General features: G+C 36.6%; 3 protein-coding genes across 3 annotated transcripts; 2 read left to right on the plus strand and 1 right to left on the minus strand.

Moving 5' to 3' along the window:
• Positions 1-4,159: 4,159 nt before the first annotated feature.
• On the plus strand, positions 4,160-6,808 carry LOC141812063 (putative alkaline/neutral invertase D). The gene is made up of 5 exons (XM_074700118.1): positions 4,160-4,235; positions 4,415-4,847; positions 5,025-5,456; positions 5,538-6,096; positions 6,176-6,808. Exons 2-5 carry the CDS (start codon positions 4,425-4,427, stop codon positions 6,469-6,471), a joined length of 1,710 nt encoding a protein of 569 aa, XP_074556219.1. The 5' UTR covers positions 4,160-4,235; positions 4,415-4,424; the 3' UTR covers positions 6,472-6,808.
• A 2,279-nt stretch (positions 6,809-9,087) lies between these two features.
• On the plus strand, positions 9,088-12,241 carry LOC141812217 (V-type proton ATPase subunit c1-like). Its single transcript, XM_074700263.1, has 3 exons — positions 9,088-9,298; positions 9,387-9,672; positions 11,850-12,241. Exons 1-3 carry the CDS (start codon positions 9,223-9,225, stop codon positions 11,980-11,982), a joined length of 495 nt encoding a protein of 164 aa, XP_074556364.1. The 5' UTR covers positions 9,088-9,222; the 3' UTR covers positions 11,983-12,241.
• Positions 12,242-12,994: 753 nt separating this feature from the next.
• LOC141812067 (magnesium transporter MRS2-F-like) lies at positions 12,995-13,889 on the minus strand. Its single transcript, XM_074700121.1, has 2 exons — positions 13,756-13,889; positions 12,995-13,537 (listed from the first exon to the last, which is right to left on the minus strand). The coding sequence occupies exons 1-2, from the start codon at positions 13,810-13,812 to the stop codon at positions 13,259-13,261; spliced, it is 336 nt and encodes a 111-aa protein (XP_074556222.1). The 5' UTR covers positions 13,813-13,889; the 3' UTR covers positions 12,995-13,258.
• Positions 13,890-14,756: the final 867 nt, after the last annotated feature.

The raw sequence follows: 14,756 nt of genomic DNA on the forward strand, positions 1-14,756 counted from the left end.
CAGATATCATCAAACCTGAGAATACCTCAAGTATAACGCAGATCCAAATCCAATGAAGTGATCAAACCCACCTAAGTAGTTAGAGTTGCATCAAGAAATCTAACTATTGATATTCAAATTTCAAAGTTCTCCAATATTAATTAATTGATTCAGTTCAAAATGTCGATATAATAATTGAATTCTACAAGTTACAAAAGTGGATATTTCAATACTAATGTTCCCTTTATGCAGTTAACTTTTACTGTTAACCCTGAGAATGCTAGCAAGAAGCATGGTTTTGGAGCAAATACACAAATTTGGATCATGCGTCTTGCCAGCCTAATTGGCGTGTTCGTCGCTCCCAAAGTATTGTTATCTTCTTCTCCTTTCTTAGGGAAGCTTCAGCTCGTTCTCTAGCCTCCTCACATATCTCAATTGCATCGACGCACTTCTCGGCCTCTTTTTGGTATTGAGAAGCTGATTTATTGGCGTCGAGAAGGGTTGCATTCATGTGGTTAACGTGTTCCTCAGCAACAGCCTCTTGTAGCTTCACTTCCTCTATGAGGAGATCCACAAACTGTTTCTCTATCTCTTAGCTGAGTTCAGGATCATCTTTCCTGCAATCTTCAATGTAGATGAGTGTCTTAGATAACCACAACAGTTAACATTCGTGAAGATGGATGTAAACAAGATCAAGAGCCATAGGTTATGGTGGACAACAGTGCCAAGAGCTATGGAAATTGACAAGCGAAAGCAAATAAATGAAACATGCAACATAAAGACCATCTTTTTATTTCAAAAATACAACACTGCGTTGACCATTCAGTTTCTTCACCTTGGAAGAATTTCAAATACTTGCAGAAGTCGTTAAGATCTTTACCTTGGCTTCTTATGAATCTTTATCTAATCATTGACCAAAAAAGAATGATCAAACCATAAATACTATCTTTCCTTCATCACACTTTATCCATAGTTATTTGATGTCATCCATCTTATAAAGTTATTTGATGACAACGATCTTATAAATTTGTCATTTGAAAAAAAAGCAATAATCAAATATGAGTTCAGTAAATTCCTAATAAAAAAGGGTTAACTTAAAGTGGATTTTCTTGAGAAATAAATATTTGAATGGTGGAATGCCCTATTGGAGGTGAAGTGTTCTACAAAATGTCGATTTGAAATTCACAATACAATCTTAACATATGTTCTCGTTTTGTTTATGTAGGCTCTAGTCCTAATTGCTCCTCAACTACATACACTTTTTATCATAGAAGAAAAATTTAATATCCTGCATTAACAAATTTGAACTTTGATATCAAATAATGAAAAAAAAAACTTCTAGCAAATTGAATCATAGATCGATTTCAATTGAGAGCACATAGGTTAATTGGGGATTTCGATACTAGCTAGAGAGATGAGAATAAAAGAGAGATTTTGATACCAGTTCCAGAGGCCGAGCTTGAAGAGGTCGGACCTGCGATAGAAGAAAGTGGAAAGGGAATCGATCCTCCATTACACGAGCCGCGTTGTGCTCTCCACCCGGTACGCGCGATGGCTCATCCTCGTTGGTCCTGCCGCGATCGCTGCTGCGGTGACCTCGCTGTGGCATCAGGAAACTCCTCCACCAACTCCTCCACCATTCCGCCTTCTTCTCTTCCTCTTCCGATCCCCTTTCCTCATGAACGCGGCGGTGCCCTGCAAAACTGCCTTGTCAAAATCTAAAAATAGGCAAAGGGGGTGAAGAAACGAGAGGAGCGACGGGCGAGCAGGGGGTGGGCCGAATGCAGCGACGCGAGAGGAGTGAATAGGATTTAGGATTTTGGGTAGAGAGGTCGGGTTTTTCTTCGTCGGTGTGCTTCGCCTCAGCAGATTTGTCAAGTTCCAGTTTTCCCCTTCTCCATGGACCTTCTTCTTCCCCTCCGACGGCTCTGACTCATCTCTAAATAGCTTGTTCTTGAGGATGACCTCCTCGACGACGGCTCTGAGCTCCACCAGCGCCTTCCTCTCGGATTCCTTGAGATCCGACAAGAAGTTGCTCTCCTCCCTGAAGGACGAGACCTTCTCCACAACCGGACCACCCTTCTCGTTCTTCACCTCCGCTGCAGTCGCATCCTTCTCTGCTTCCTTTTCAACCACAGCGGAAGCTCGAATTGAGAATCGGCCGCGCTATTTTGGGAGAGGCGGGATTTTATTTCGGGATTTCGTTTTGGCCATGATGGAGGATGAACAGTGAAACTCCTCGCCACGTCGGCTGTCGCGCACGGAGTCGCGTAAACTCATCGCGCAGGATATATATATATATATATATATATATATATATATATATATATATATATATATATATAATGGTAGGTGGTAATATGATATTTGAATATGATATAAATATTTGATCTTTCGACGAGTACAGTACATGAAATATGATTAAATCCGACTCATTACCATCTCTACATAATAACGATCTATGACTAATATAATAATGACCAAGCCATTGACACCGACATAATTAAATAGTAATTAAATAAAGAGAAATAATAGTTCTTTTTTTAGAGACCATGGTTGCAATTTTAGTAAGTTTCTATTTATTTGGGTGGGACGATGAAAATAAAAATTAAAATATATTTAAAGATTTTCTTTTATATATACATATCTATTTATCCCATGTATTATTTGTCTCCAATAAAAATATAATAATGACCGACTTCTTTATTATAATAATCATAACGCACAGTCAATAATAATAATAATAAAATTAATTTATTTTAGAATAAAATATAATATTTTAAATGATCAAGTTAAATATAGAAAATTGGACAAAATTAAAATACATATTCTCATGTTTTTTTAATGCAACAAATAAATTCTAATAATAAATTTTGGCTTTGAGAAAATCAGCGTTGGTTTGGTCTTCATCTGAGATTCAACTCTAGTTAAGAGTTCTGACCGGGAAAGCAGGTCAATATGACTTTTTTTTGTTTGTAAATCTCTTAATTATTATTTCGGTCTACATCGCAATGGCCACGTTTCAAAGCTGTCGCCAACGTGGACTTTCGCGTCTACCAACTCTGACATTGATCACTGAATTCTCACGTTTGCGTTGACTGACAACTTCCAGTATCCAACAACATGGGGAATTCAAATGCTATTTTTCAAATCTAATTATTTGGAAAAAAATATCAAAATTTCATTGCTAAAAATCAAAATGCGCCTTTTATTTTTTACTATCAGGTTATTTGATTTTGAAATAAATATAAAGGTCAGATTATTTTAGTTTTTTCAGGCTGAAAATAGTTTTTTTTGCAACGTTATTATAATAATTATATAAAATAAAATTATTTTAATTCAATTAAAATTATTAAAATATTCTTTACCAATCAATGGACTAAAATTATTTAAATTTAATCAGAATTGTTTGTCAAAATCGCTTCAATATTAGTGTAGCAGTTATAGTATTTATAATTGCTATAATAATAAAATAAACTTTTTTAAATGTCTATCTTTGAGTCGACTTTTATTTCTATCCACTTTTATTTCATATTTTTATAAATAAAATGAAGGAAGTTAATAATTTTATTTTTGTTCCTTTTCCTTTTTTGGATAAGTAATTTTGTTCCTTTTCCTTAATTATATAAAACATGTTTTTTAATCTTTTTGTAGTTTTTTTTGGAAAAGAATATTGTCAAACATAATTTTATGAATAATTCTTCTTTACTTAAAAAATCTCAATTTCCCTGATTAGAAGAATAACATCAATTAATTTAATTTATTATTATTGTAAATGGAACAAAAGATCATCTTTTAATTCTCTGCCTTAATTAATTATCCACTGATAAATATAGAAAGAGATAAGATCCAAATCCGGATCGGATTCGGTGGACTCGACGACCCGTTAATCGCAAAGCCAACAACTTGGAAAAATATCTATTAATCAACAAACCAACTTCTTTATCGCACTTAATTACGGGAAATGGCTATTTATTAACACTAATCCGGATACGAAACCGGCAGTAGCCGACGTGTCATCAGAAGTCAACATTTCTCTAGTGCCGGGTCATCCCACCTTCGAGCCTTTTACCGGCTATGACCCGTCGCATTTAGAACCGAGAAAAATTGGAAGGATCGCTGCCTTCCCTCCTCTTCTCTATAAATTGCCCCCTCCTCTCTTTAATCACCTTCTTTCCCCCTCTCTCTCTCTTTTCTGGATCTCAAGGTCAATCGCTCCTTCCTCGTCTTCTCTGCCCTGTTCTTGATCGTATAAGGTTCGTTTCTCTCCTTTCTTATGTGGATTTGATATCCGTGAAGTTTTTTTTATGCGATTTCGTGAGCAATATGATTCCAATTGATGGCTTGTATGTTGGTGAAGAAATTTGAGTTAGTTTTTAGGTTTTGTTTGTGATTTTTCTCTGGTTCTGGAGCTGAATGCGGTGGATTGATGCAGATAGTCGGGGATGTCTCCCTCGCGAATGGTGGAAGTAATGGAGAACGGAGGACGCGACGTGATGCTAGTGCGCAAGGTTGACTCGCGCGCCTCCATCACGGAGGCGGACGACCTCGACCTGGCGCGGCTGCCCGACCGACCGCGGCTCAAGATCGAGCGGAAGAGGTCGTTCGACGAGCGCTCGCTCAGCGAGCACTTGGCCGGGGGGAATCTCCGGAACGTCGACAGCATCGAAAGCATTTTCTCCATCGGCGGGCCGAGATCTGTGCTGGACTCGCCGGGCTCGTCGAGGTACTACTCTTTCGAGCCGCATCCGATGATTGCGGAGGCCTGGGACGCTCTCCGGAAGTCCATCGTCTTCTTCCGAGGTCAACCAGTGGGCACCATCGCCGCCTTGGATCACTCATCGGAAGAGGTCCTCAACTATGATCAGGTAACAGATTATTGATAGGGTTTCCATAATACAATGGAGAAGGAAAAGTTGAATCTTTCCTTTCTTTCTATTCCTAAATTGTGGATTTTACCTCTTCCATCCTCAAAACTCTTTTTTTTTATCAATTATTTTAGGAATCCATGCTAAAATCAATCTCGTTTCCACTCTTGTGCTCAGGTTTTCGTCCGTGACTTTGTACCAAGTGCTATGGCTTTCCTGATGAACGGAGAGCATGACATAGTGAAAAACTTCCTCTTGAAGACTCTCCACCTCCAAGGGTGGGAGAAGAGGATCGATCGATTCAAGCTCGGGGAAGGTGTTATGCCTGCGAGCTTCAAAGTTCGCCATGATCCCATAAGGAAAACCGACAATTTGATCGCAGATTTTGGCGAGAGTGCAATCGGAAGGGTTGCACCTGTGGACTCTGGTTTCTGGTGGATCATTCTTCTCCGGGCGTACACAAAGGCTACCGGGGACATGACTCTGGCAGAATCACCGGACTGCCAAAGAGGGATGAGGCTCATACTAGCTCTGTGTCTGTCCGAAGGCTTCGACACATTCCCGACCTTGCTCTGCGCAGACGGATGCTCGATGATCGACCGAAGAATGGTAAAGTTCAACCATTGATTCTGTTTCCCTCTACCGTGATCTCCAATTTTGTTGCTGCTATTTAACAAACTAATCTCGCAGGGCGTTTACGGTTACCCTATCGAAATCCAAGCCCTCTTCTTCATGGCATTGAGATGTGCTTTATCCATGCTCAAGCAAGACTGCGAAGGGAAGGAGTTCATAGAGAGAATAGACAAACGGTTGCAAGCCCTGAGCTATCACATGCGGAACTATTTCTGGCTTGATTTCCAGCAGCTCAACGTTATTTACAGATACAAAACAGAGGAGTACTCTCACACAGCAGTCAACAAGTTCAATGTCATTCCGGACTCCATCCCCGACTGGATCTTCGACTTCATGCCGAGCCGCGGTGGATACTTCATCGGGAACGTGAGCCCTGCAAAAATGGACTTTAGGTGGTTTGCTCTTGGCAACTGCATTGCCATCCTATCATCTCTTGCGACTCCGGAGCAGTCTGCGGCGATCATGGATCTGCTGGAAGCAAGATGGGAGGAGCTCGTCGGAGAGATGCCACTGAAGATTGCATACCCTGCTTTGGAGGGTCATGAATGGCGGATTATGACTGGGTCTGACCCTAAAAACACCAGATGGAGCTACCACAACGGAGGAAGTTGGCCCGGTGAGTTGCCGTTTTCTCGTCGATTTGCTGGTTGAATATCGATCTGTTTCTCATACCAGCTCGCTGACATTCCATGCAGTGCTCCTCTGGCTCTTCACTGCAGCATGTGTCAAAACCGGTCGGCCCCAAATTGCCCGACGCGCGATCGATCTCGCAGAAAGCAGGCTGTCCATGGACGGCTGGCCGGAGTACTACGACGGCAAGCAGGGCCGGTACATCGGGAAACAAGCGAGGAAGTTTCAGACATGGTCGATCGCAGGTTACTTGGTAGCAAAAATGATGCTGGAAGACCCTTCGCATCTGGGTATGATCTCTCTGGAGGAGGACAGGGCAATGAAGCCCCCCGTAAAGAGGTCTGCTTCGTGGACTATCTGAAGCCAGGAGAGCCCTTGGAAGGGGAAGACTAATCCTTTGCACCATTCTTTTTTCTGCACCAATTCCATCTCTCGACGTCTCTTCTTTTTGCGATAGCAAACATATGTGCTTATGGTATATGTATAATATTGCCATCCCTTAGAAACAGTCATCGTGTAGCAGGATTCAGCCATCAAAGAAAATATCAATCAGAAGCAACGTCTTGTAGGGGTGTAATCCAATCGAGCCGAGCTGAACCGTAAGAGGATCGAGTTCGATTTGTTTTCTTTGAGTTTGAGTTTGATTCAAATTTTAATTTGTAAACTCGAGTTCGGCTCGTAATAACATTAAATAGTTCATAAATGGTTTAAAAATAATTCGTTTAAAAGTTAAATGAGTTTAATTCAAGTTCGATGTATATATATATATATGTTGTGTGTTTTCCCGTGCGATGCCCGCGATTGATATGCATCCGGGTGAGTCAAAGCATTCGGAAGTAATTCGAATGCCTTAGACCATCTCCAACCATAAACACCATTTTGGTGCTCTTGCAACACCAATTTGGTGTCATTTCAACACCAAAATTTTTTCTAACTCCAACCAAGAGACACCATTTCCTACACTAAAAAGAATATTCCTTAGAATATTCTATTTTTCCATCTTATAATATATATTAATTTCAACATATATATTAATTTATTAAATATTGTTATTATGATCATAATTATTAATAAAAATAATATTTTTATGGTACATAATAATTAATTTTAATTATGATCATAAAATTATAATATATAAAATTTATAAAATTAATTCAATTAAATTAAATAATATTAATTTATAATATTTAAGAATATTTTGGTGCATGTAATATTTAATATATTAATTTATTAGCATTAATGTTTATAGTATTTTTAACATTTAAAAATGTTTTTATATTAATTAATTATTAAATAACACACTTGCACCATTTTGGTGCAAGTGAATAGTGTGGCACCAAAATGGTGCCGCACTGTTCACCAACACCATTTTGGGCACTAAAATAGTGTATCCGTTGGAGGAGAATGGTGCCACTTTTACACCATTTTGGTGTAAAAGGGCACCGGTTGGAGATGGTCTTATGCACTCAGTCGTGCATCAATGTTGATATATATATATAAATGAGTCTTTTAATGAATATGTTCGCGAGCCTATTAACAAATATGTTCACGAGTTTGTAAACGAATATATTCACGAACTCACGAATCAAATATTGTTAAGTTTGAGCTTGATTCGATCATGTTTTCAAATTCAAAATCAACCTCGAACTCGACTCATTAACTTAATCGAATGATTGACTCGTTTACACCCTATGGTGCAGGCGACCAACTGGCTTGTATTTAATATCATTCATGGAATCACTAAAAGATCAGTGGCTGGTAGTTTTGATCTAAAATATTATCAATTTAGCTATCCAAAATTTCATAGGAAGATATAAATTAGAGTTGCAAAATAATAATATGAAAATATTAATATTCGAGTTTGAATATAAAAAATATATATGATATTTAAATTCAATTTAAAATTTTAAAAATATAAATAATTGACTCGAATTGGGTTTGAAATAAAATTTAAATTCAGTTTGAATTGTTCGAAAATCAAATTATAGTTCAAAATAATTTAAATTCAAATTCGATTTATGTTATTCGGATTTTAATTTGAGCATATTTAAATTAAAATTATGTAAAAATAATCTAAGTTAGATTCAAAATTGACTTGTAAATAATCGAATAAAATATTATAAGTTTGAATTCGATTCAAAAAAAATATCGAACATATTCAAGTTCGGTTCGAATTCGATAATTTTCAATATAAATCAAATATTTTTTAAGCGACTTGAAAAGTTTGCGAACAAGTTCGATTCATTTACACCCTTAATCTAGACTATAAACGAATATAAAGTTTGTAAATACTTAGTGTTTATTTATAAAAATTTTCAAATATATAAAATAAATAAATTTTAGTATTTATAAATATGAATAAATTTATTTATTAACTTATAAAAAATTAATTATTTACACTCCACTGCAGCAAAGGTGGAATCCACCATCTCAACGACCTCATACGTCAGCTCTATAACCAGGAGGTAAATCAAAAAACTGTAATTGATTACTACAGGAAAGGGCATTACCTCAATTTCTTCAAGATTTGATTTTTATCTACCGTAACAAATCTATTTCATAATAACCAATCTAACTATACGTGGGATAAAATTATTTGCATCCCAAGATGATAAGTAGATTGATTGCTTTTGGGGGAACTTCTTTGTTGATAAATAAAAAAAGTAAATTTTATAAAAGGTTCATGAATTTGTAAAAAGAGAATAGAGACAAATGAGAGAGAGAAAAAGGGTATTTTAGTAATTTCGAAATTAGAGAGTGGCGTTTGGAGAAAAAATATTGAAAATTTCGGAGGGGATTTTTAGAACTCTGCCACGCGTAGCAATTTAGGAAGTAATAAATGAATAATCACAATTTATGGGTGGATTTAGGAAAGAGATAATTATTGGAGCTGTCATTAGAATGCCATAAATACCCCGCCCTGCATCACTAGTTCCTTCACAATTCAATCCGTAATTATTTCGAGATCGAAGGGCATTTTGAGAATATCCTCCGACGACTCCACTTTCCTCCCTCGATAACGCGAGCTCTCCGAGTTGGGGAAGAAATCGTGATCGGAAGGTCAAAATTTTCGCAGTATTCGGAGGGTTTCTTTGTTCTTCCCGGCGGAGCCATGTCCTCCTTCAGCGGCGACGAGACAGCTCCGTTCTTCGGTTTCCTCGGGGCCGCAGCCGCCCTCGTTTTCTCCTGTAATCACACGATCCCTCAATCTTTACTGTTGTTAATTCGGTTATGTACTTGTTAGTTCCCTATGATATGTTTCCCACCCGTTAATAGGCATGGGAGCGGCGTACGGGACGGCGAAGAGCGGCGTCGGTGTGGCGTCCATGGGCGTGATGCGGCCGGAACTGGTCATGAAGTCGATCGTGCCCGTGGTCATGGCTGGAGTGCTCGGGATCTACGGGTTGATCATCGCTGTGATCATCAGCACCGGGATCAACCCCAAGGCTAAGTCGTACTACCTCTTCGACGGATACGCTCATCTTTCTTCCGGGCTCGCTTGCGGTCTTGCCGGTTTGTCTGCGGGCATGGCGATCGGGATCGTCGGAGATGCTGGCGTCCGGTATTTTCATCAGATCTCTTTTCCTTTACAAATTCTGTCATGTTTTAGTTCTAGATCTGAATTCTAATCGCATCAATGATTACTTCAGACGCATCCATTTACGATTGTTGCTAACTTACATAAAACTGATTATTTTGATTTCAACATTGAGTCATAATTTTGGTTCTTCCTGCAGAGTAAATGACTTGAATAATCTGCTATGATAGTCCATTGTAGGTCACTATATCTAAATAATATTTTGTTTTCATTGAGTGTTTCATCAGACTTATTTTGTTGATGCATCTTTTGTATTGGAGTGTGATTTAGGTTTTACATGGCACATCTCTTCTATCGTTGAATATCTAGCTATATCAATTTGAAATATAGCACATCTTGATTTCTAATTTGCCACTTCCTTGTGCATTTAGCTTTTTACTCGAGTAGATCTCACCATGTGGAATACATTGGAGTTTCTTGGTGGTTCTAATTTGTCCTCTATCATATACTTAATCTATTTGAACATTTATGTCAATGCAGAATATAGATATCTGTATAGTTCTAGCTCAAGATGCAGTAACTTTCTCCAGATTGGAATTTGATTCAGGAATTGCTTATCAGATTTTTTTACTTAATTTCCCTCTCCATTGTTTGATTCATCCTTTTCTACATATTTATCTTACATCTTATTGCAGCAACATATTCTGATATCATCATGTGGAATACATTGGAGTTTCTTGGTGGTTCTAGTTTATCCTCTATCATATACTTAATCTATTTGAACATTTATGTCAATGCGGAATATATATATCTGTATAGTTCTAGCTCAAGATGCAGTAACTTTCTCCAGATTGGAATTTGATTCGGGAATTGCTTATCAGATTTTTTTGCTTAATTTCCCTCTCCATTGTTTGATTCATCCTTTTCTACATATTTATCTTACATCTTATTGTAGCAACATATTCTGATATCACCATGTGGAATACATTGGAGTTTCTTGGTGGTTCTAGTTATCCTCTATCATATACTTAATCTATTTGAACATTTATGTCAATGTGGAATATAGATCTGTATAGTTCTAGCTCAAGATGCAATAACTTTCTCCAGATTGTAATTTGATTCAGGAATTGCTTATCGGATTTTTTTGCTTAATTTCCCTCTCCATTGTTTGATTCATCCTTTTCTACATATTTATCTTACATCTTATTGTACCAACATATTCTGATATCACCATGTGGAATACATTGGAGTTTCTTGGTGGTTCTAGTTTATCCTCTATCATATACTTAATCTATTTGAACATTTATGTCAATGGGGAATATAGATATCTGTATAGTTCTAGCTCAAGATGCAGTAACTTTCTCCAGATTGGAATTCGATCTGGGAATTGCTTATCGGATTTTTTGCTTAATTTGCCTCTCCATTGTTTGATTCATCCTTTTCTACATATTTATCTTACATCTTATTGTAGCGACATTCTGATCAGCTATTTTAATTTGTTTTGGTTTCTTTTTTCATATAAATTCAGGTATGAAGTTATAACTAGTTCTCTTCTGTTGACCAAAATTCCTCATTTCGCTGCGGTTTGAGTAGAACTATATTTTTTCTTGAGTTAAAACTCTCTTTGATTTCCTGTGGATCCTGATGACTGACTTCCTAAATGACCTCAGCATATCTCGGTGAAATTTCTTACTAGTATATAAGTTATCCTTACAATCTAACAGCACTTCCATTTCCTCTAACAATTTCATTATACTGTGAAAAATACCCCTCTCTAAGTGATTTCGGCTAATAAATATCTTGTTCAGATGCTAAATGAATTTATCAGAAGATGGAAAATTTAGAGTTGCAAATAATAATGGAAAAATGTTTGCATCCCCAAACTGGAGGCATGTAATGCAAGCTTGTTCCTTGTAGGTTTATAGATTTTGGAGATGGATGATCCAATTTAAATGGGGCCAAATGGTTGACAAGATCTTATCCCAAATAACTAGATTTTTTGCCTTAGCGATATCGTCCAAGCTTAAAGAACCACCATCGCGATCACCACTTATCAAGCATGTACACTAGCATTTTGTTGTTGTAAAATGATAAAGTAGCAGCTTCAAGGCTATTCTGACAACCTTATCACATAAAATAGATATTTCATTCTGTATTCGACAGCATTAACAATTTTATGTACCTGTGTGTGTTGATTTCAGGGCAAATGCACAGCAGCCAAAGTTGTTCGTTGGCATGATTCTTATTCTCATTTTCGCCGAAGCTCTGGCACTCTACGGCCTCATTGTTGGTATCATTCTTTCCTCTCGTGCCGGTCAATCCAGGGCAGAATAGTTACCCATGCTGCTACCTATTGCATCTGCGTATGACTTGTGCTCCTTGCACTTGCGGCCCTTTCCTGATTTTGCATCCATTCTGATGGTTATGTTTGTACCAACAAAACTTTTCACAAACTACATATTCTGAGAGAGATTGTTTTGGTTACCATGCAAATCTGTGTTGTAGATTTGCTAATATAATCTCTGGTGGATAAACAATTGTTATTATTTCCTATACGAGATCCACTCAAAGATGCTTGTGCTTTCTTGCTTTACTAATCGAGTTGCAGGTTGTGTTTCCTTTAGGTAGAGCGGTTAATAAGTCAAGTCGAGTTACGTTTTGTGATGTTTAAATTTATTTGATAATCAAATCCAAGTTAAATCAAGCTGAGTTTAAAATTATCGTTAAAATGATTATTCAAGAGTGGTTTAATTTCTATGAGCTAATTTGGTTAGATGTTATTAAATTTTCAATTCAAACTTGTTTGAAATTTTTATAATTTAAATTTGTTTGATTAGTTATTAAATTTGATAATATAAATTTATTTGATCATTTTAAAATATTTTTTATTTATTTAGTAGGTTAATAAAAATTTTATTAATAAATATTTTTCAGGATTAACATTATTTACTAATATTAATAAGTTAAATATATATGTATTTAAATTTATTTATTTAATTTAATAAATTATTTAAATGTATTTATTTAATTAATTATATATATATTAAAGGAATATAAATAAATTTTTTAATTGAATATTAAATTTGTTATCTTCAATTTATTCAATTTATTTTTAGATAGTGCTATGTTAGATATTTCATAGTCATACTTTTTGTTATTTCTTTTAAAATCATTTCTGAACTGAATGTTCATATTGGGCCAAGTTTAACAAGTATCGACGAGTCTGCATCCAACTCATTGAATCAGGATGTGTTAGAATGAAGGAATAAAAATATCAAATGCACATGGTTACTAGAATTCTAAATGAGTACTACTACGAGTAGTTCAAACTTAACAAGTATCCTAACCAATGCCCTCCCCATTTCTCTGTATCAGAACCAGGACTAGCAGTCTGTGTAATCGTCATACAACTTGGTAAAAATAGTATTACAATTAAGTAATCACCATAACTGTCATGCTTTATCAACAATGACAGTCACCAAATACTTCAGTTTTTAAGGCAATGTTTGAAGTCCCGTGATTATTATGAAAGCCAATAAGATACTGAGGTAATTGCAGTCACCTGACCTGATTACGATTTACGGGGAGGGGCATTTGATTGTGTTTGTGATCACTGCAGCAGTCCACTCTGGGTTCCCCACCAGAAGGCGAATATGTACAGAACTACTCCACCTCCTATGAGACTCCCCAGGGTTTCCCAAAATTTGATGGGAGAAGACTCGTAGAGCGGTATACGTATGTTCATCCCGAATACAGCAGTCACAACGATGGCTGCTGTTGTCACCACAGTCGCAGTGGTCAGCATAACTCCCATCTGAAGCAGCTGGTTCTGCTTGTCATCAAGCATGATTTTGATGTAATCCTCCGTGTCATCCATGTATTCCTTCAGCTGTATCAAAATAAAGATTGCACATTAGGAACAAAAATCTAAGTTATTTGAAGTTTCAGTTTTGTTTAGTTCATTTTGCACATTAGAATGTCAACTTTAAGCAGCAACAACAACACAACCAAGCCTTATCTGATTAGATGGGGTTGGTTAAGAAATGCCAACATTAAGCATGAAACAAAAATATAAAAGACATTGTTGAATGAAAAAAAGAACCTTACTGTGGATAGTTTACGTAGACTCCCATCGATCTGCACAAAGTAAGCCTCTAAAAGCATTTCAAGTTCATGGATGTCAGGATTGAAACCTACTATACCACCATTACTGCTTCCACCAGCATTAGATTCGAGTTCATTTCTACATAGAGAAAAGATAAGTTAAATAGAAGGCACTGGATCAGGTGTAGCCCCAAAACCAACAGCAATAGAATTCAAGTTAAAGGTGCCTTTTCCTGTTCATTGTATTGGGCAGCGAATTAACTGTAAAAGATATGCGCACCAAAGGATTGTCCATTTAGATTCCTTTCTTTCCTAAAGTCCTTAAATATGCACACCTTTCATCATCCTGTTCAATGCTATCGTGCATTCCGAATCTTGCTGATGCTCCAACTGGCTGATGGAGAAGCTTCTCTGTCAAGTACATTCCAGCAATGCCCATTTCATTGTCCAATAAATGTTCAATTTCATCCCTTACCTATAGGAAAAGTACAATCAAAATGATAACCTAAATGAGAAAGCAAATTATGAAACCCTTATGAGGTTACTCATCACGTCAAATAGATGTGCATGAAGATGCATATAGCTAAAGAGAGGAGATGAAAAGTAACACTAATAAAACATGACTGAAAGACAACAAAGTCAGATTAACAGAATAGTACCCTATGTGACAGACAACAACTACCTTCACGGAGCAGAGATATCTATGCTAATGAAGTTTAATTTTTCAAATGATTATTAAATTCTGAATGATTATTGGATGGTCATGGAAAACATTTTCTCATTAGAAGTTAATAGAACAAAGAAGTTCACAACCAACTAATTGCTTGCTTTAAATGAAAATGAAGAAATAAATGAAACTTTCAACATAACAGGTTTGCGGCAAGACAATAAACATCCATAAATTGGTACAGACTAAAATGTCAAAGTACTAATTAATCAAGAGAAGCCTTGTTCCGAAAACAACGCAACAACGTGTGTCGCGATCGTTCCGGGGCTTTCTAACT

The sequence above is a fragment of the Curcuma longa genome, chromosome 18 (assembly GCF_044706935.1).
Source record: "Curcuma longa cultivar G26 ecotype Majalengka, Jawa Barat chromosome 18, ITB_CL_G26_1.1, whole genome shotgun sequence".
In the NCBI taxonomy this organism is placed as follows: domain Eukaryota; kingdom Viridiplantae; phylum Streptophyta; class Magnoliopsida; order Zingiberales; family Zingiberaceae; genus Curcuma; species Curcuma longa.

Coding starts and splice junctions, on each gene's coding strand:
- LOC141812063 (XM_074700118.1), top strand. CDS start 4,425: ATGTCTCCCTCGCGAATGGTGGAAGTAATGGAGAACGGAGGACGCGAC. Junction 5,457..5,537: donor CGATGATCGACCGAAGAATG/GTAAAGTTCAAC, acceptor CTAATCTCGCAG/GGCGTTTACGGTTACCCTAT. Junction 6,097..6,175: donor CAACGGAGGAAGTTGGCCCG/GTGAGTTGCCGT, acceptor CATTCCATGCAG/TGCTCCTCTGGCTCTTCACT.
- LOC141812217 (XM_074700263.1), top strand. CDS start 9,223: ATGTCCTCCTTCAGCGGCGACGAGACAGCTCCGTTCTTCGGTTTCCTC. Junction 9,299..9,386: donor AGCCGCCCTCGTTTTCTCCT/GTAATCACACGA, acceptor ACCCGTTAATAG/GCATGGGAGCGGCGTACGGG. Junction 9,673..11,849: donor GTCGGAGATGCTGGCGTCCG/GTATTTTCATCA, acceptor TGTTGATTTCAG/GGCAAATGCACAGCAGCCAA.
- LOC141812067 (XM_074700121.1), bottom strand. CDS start 13,812: ATGCTTTTAGAGGCTTACTTTGTGCAGATCGATGGGAGTCTACGTAAA. Junction 13,538..13,755: donor GTCTACGTAAACTATCCACA/GTAAGGTTCTTT, acceptor ATTTTGATACAG/CTGAAGGAATACATGGATGA.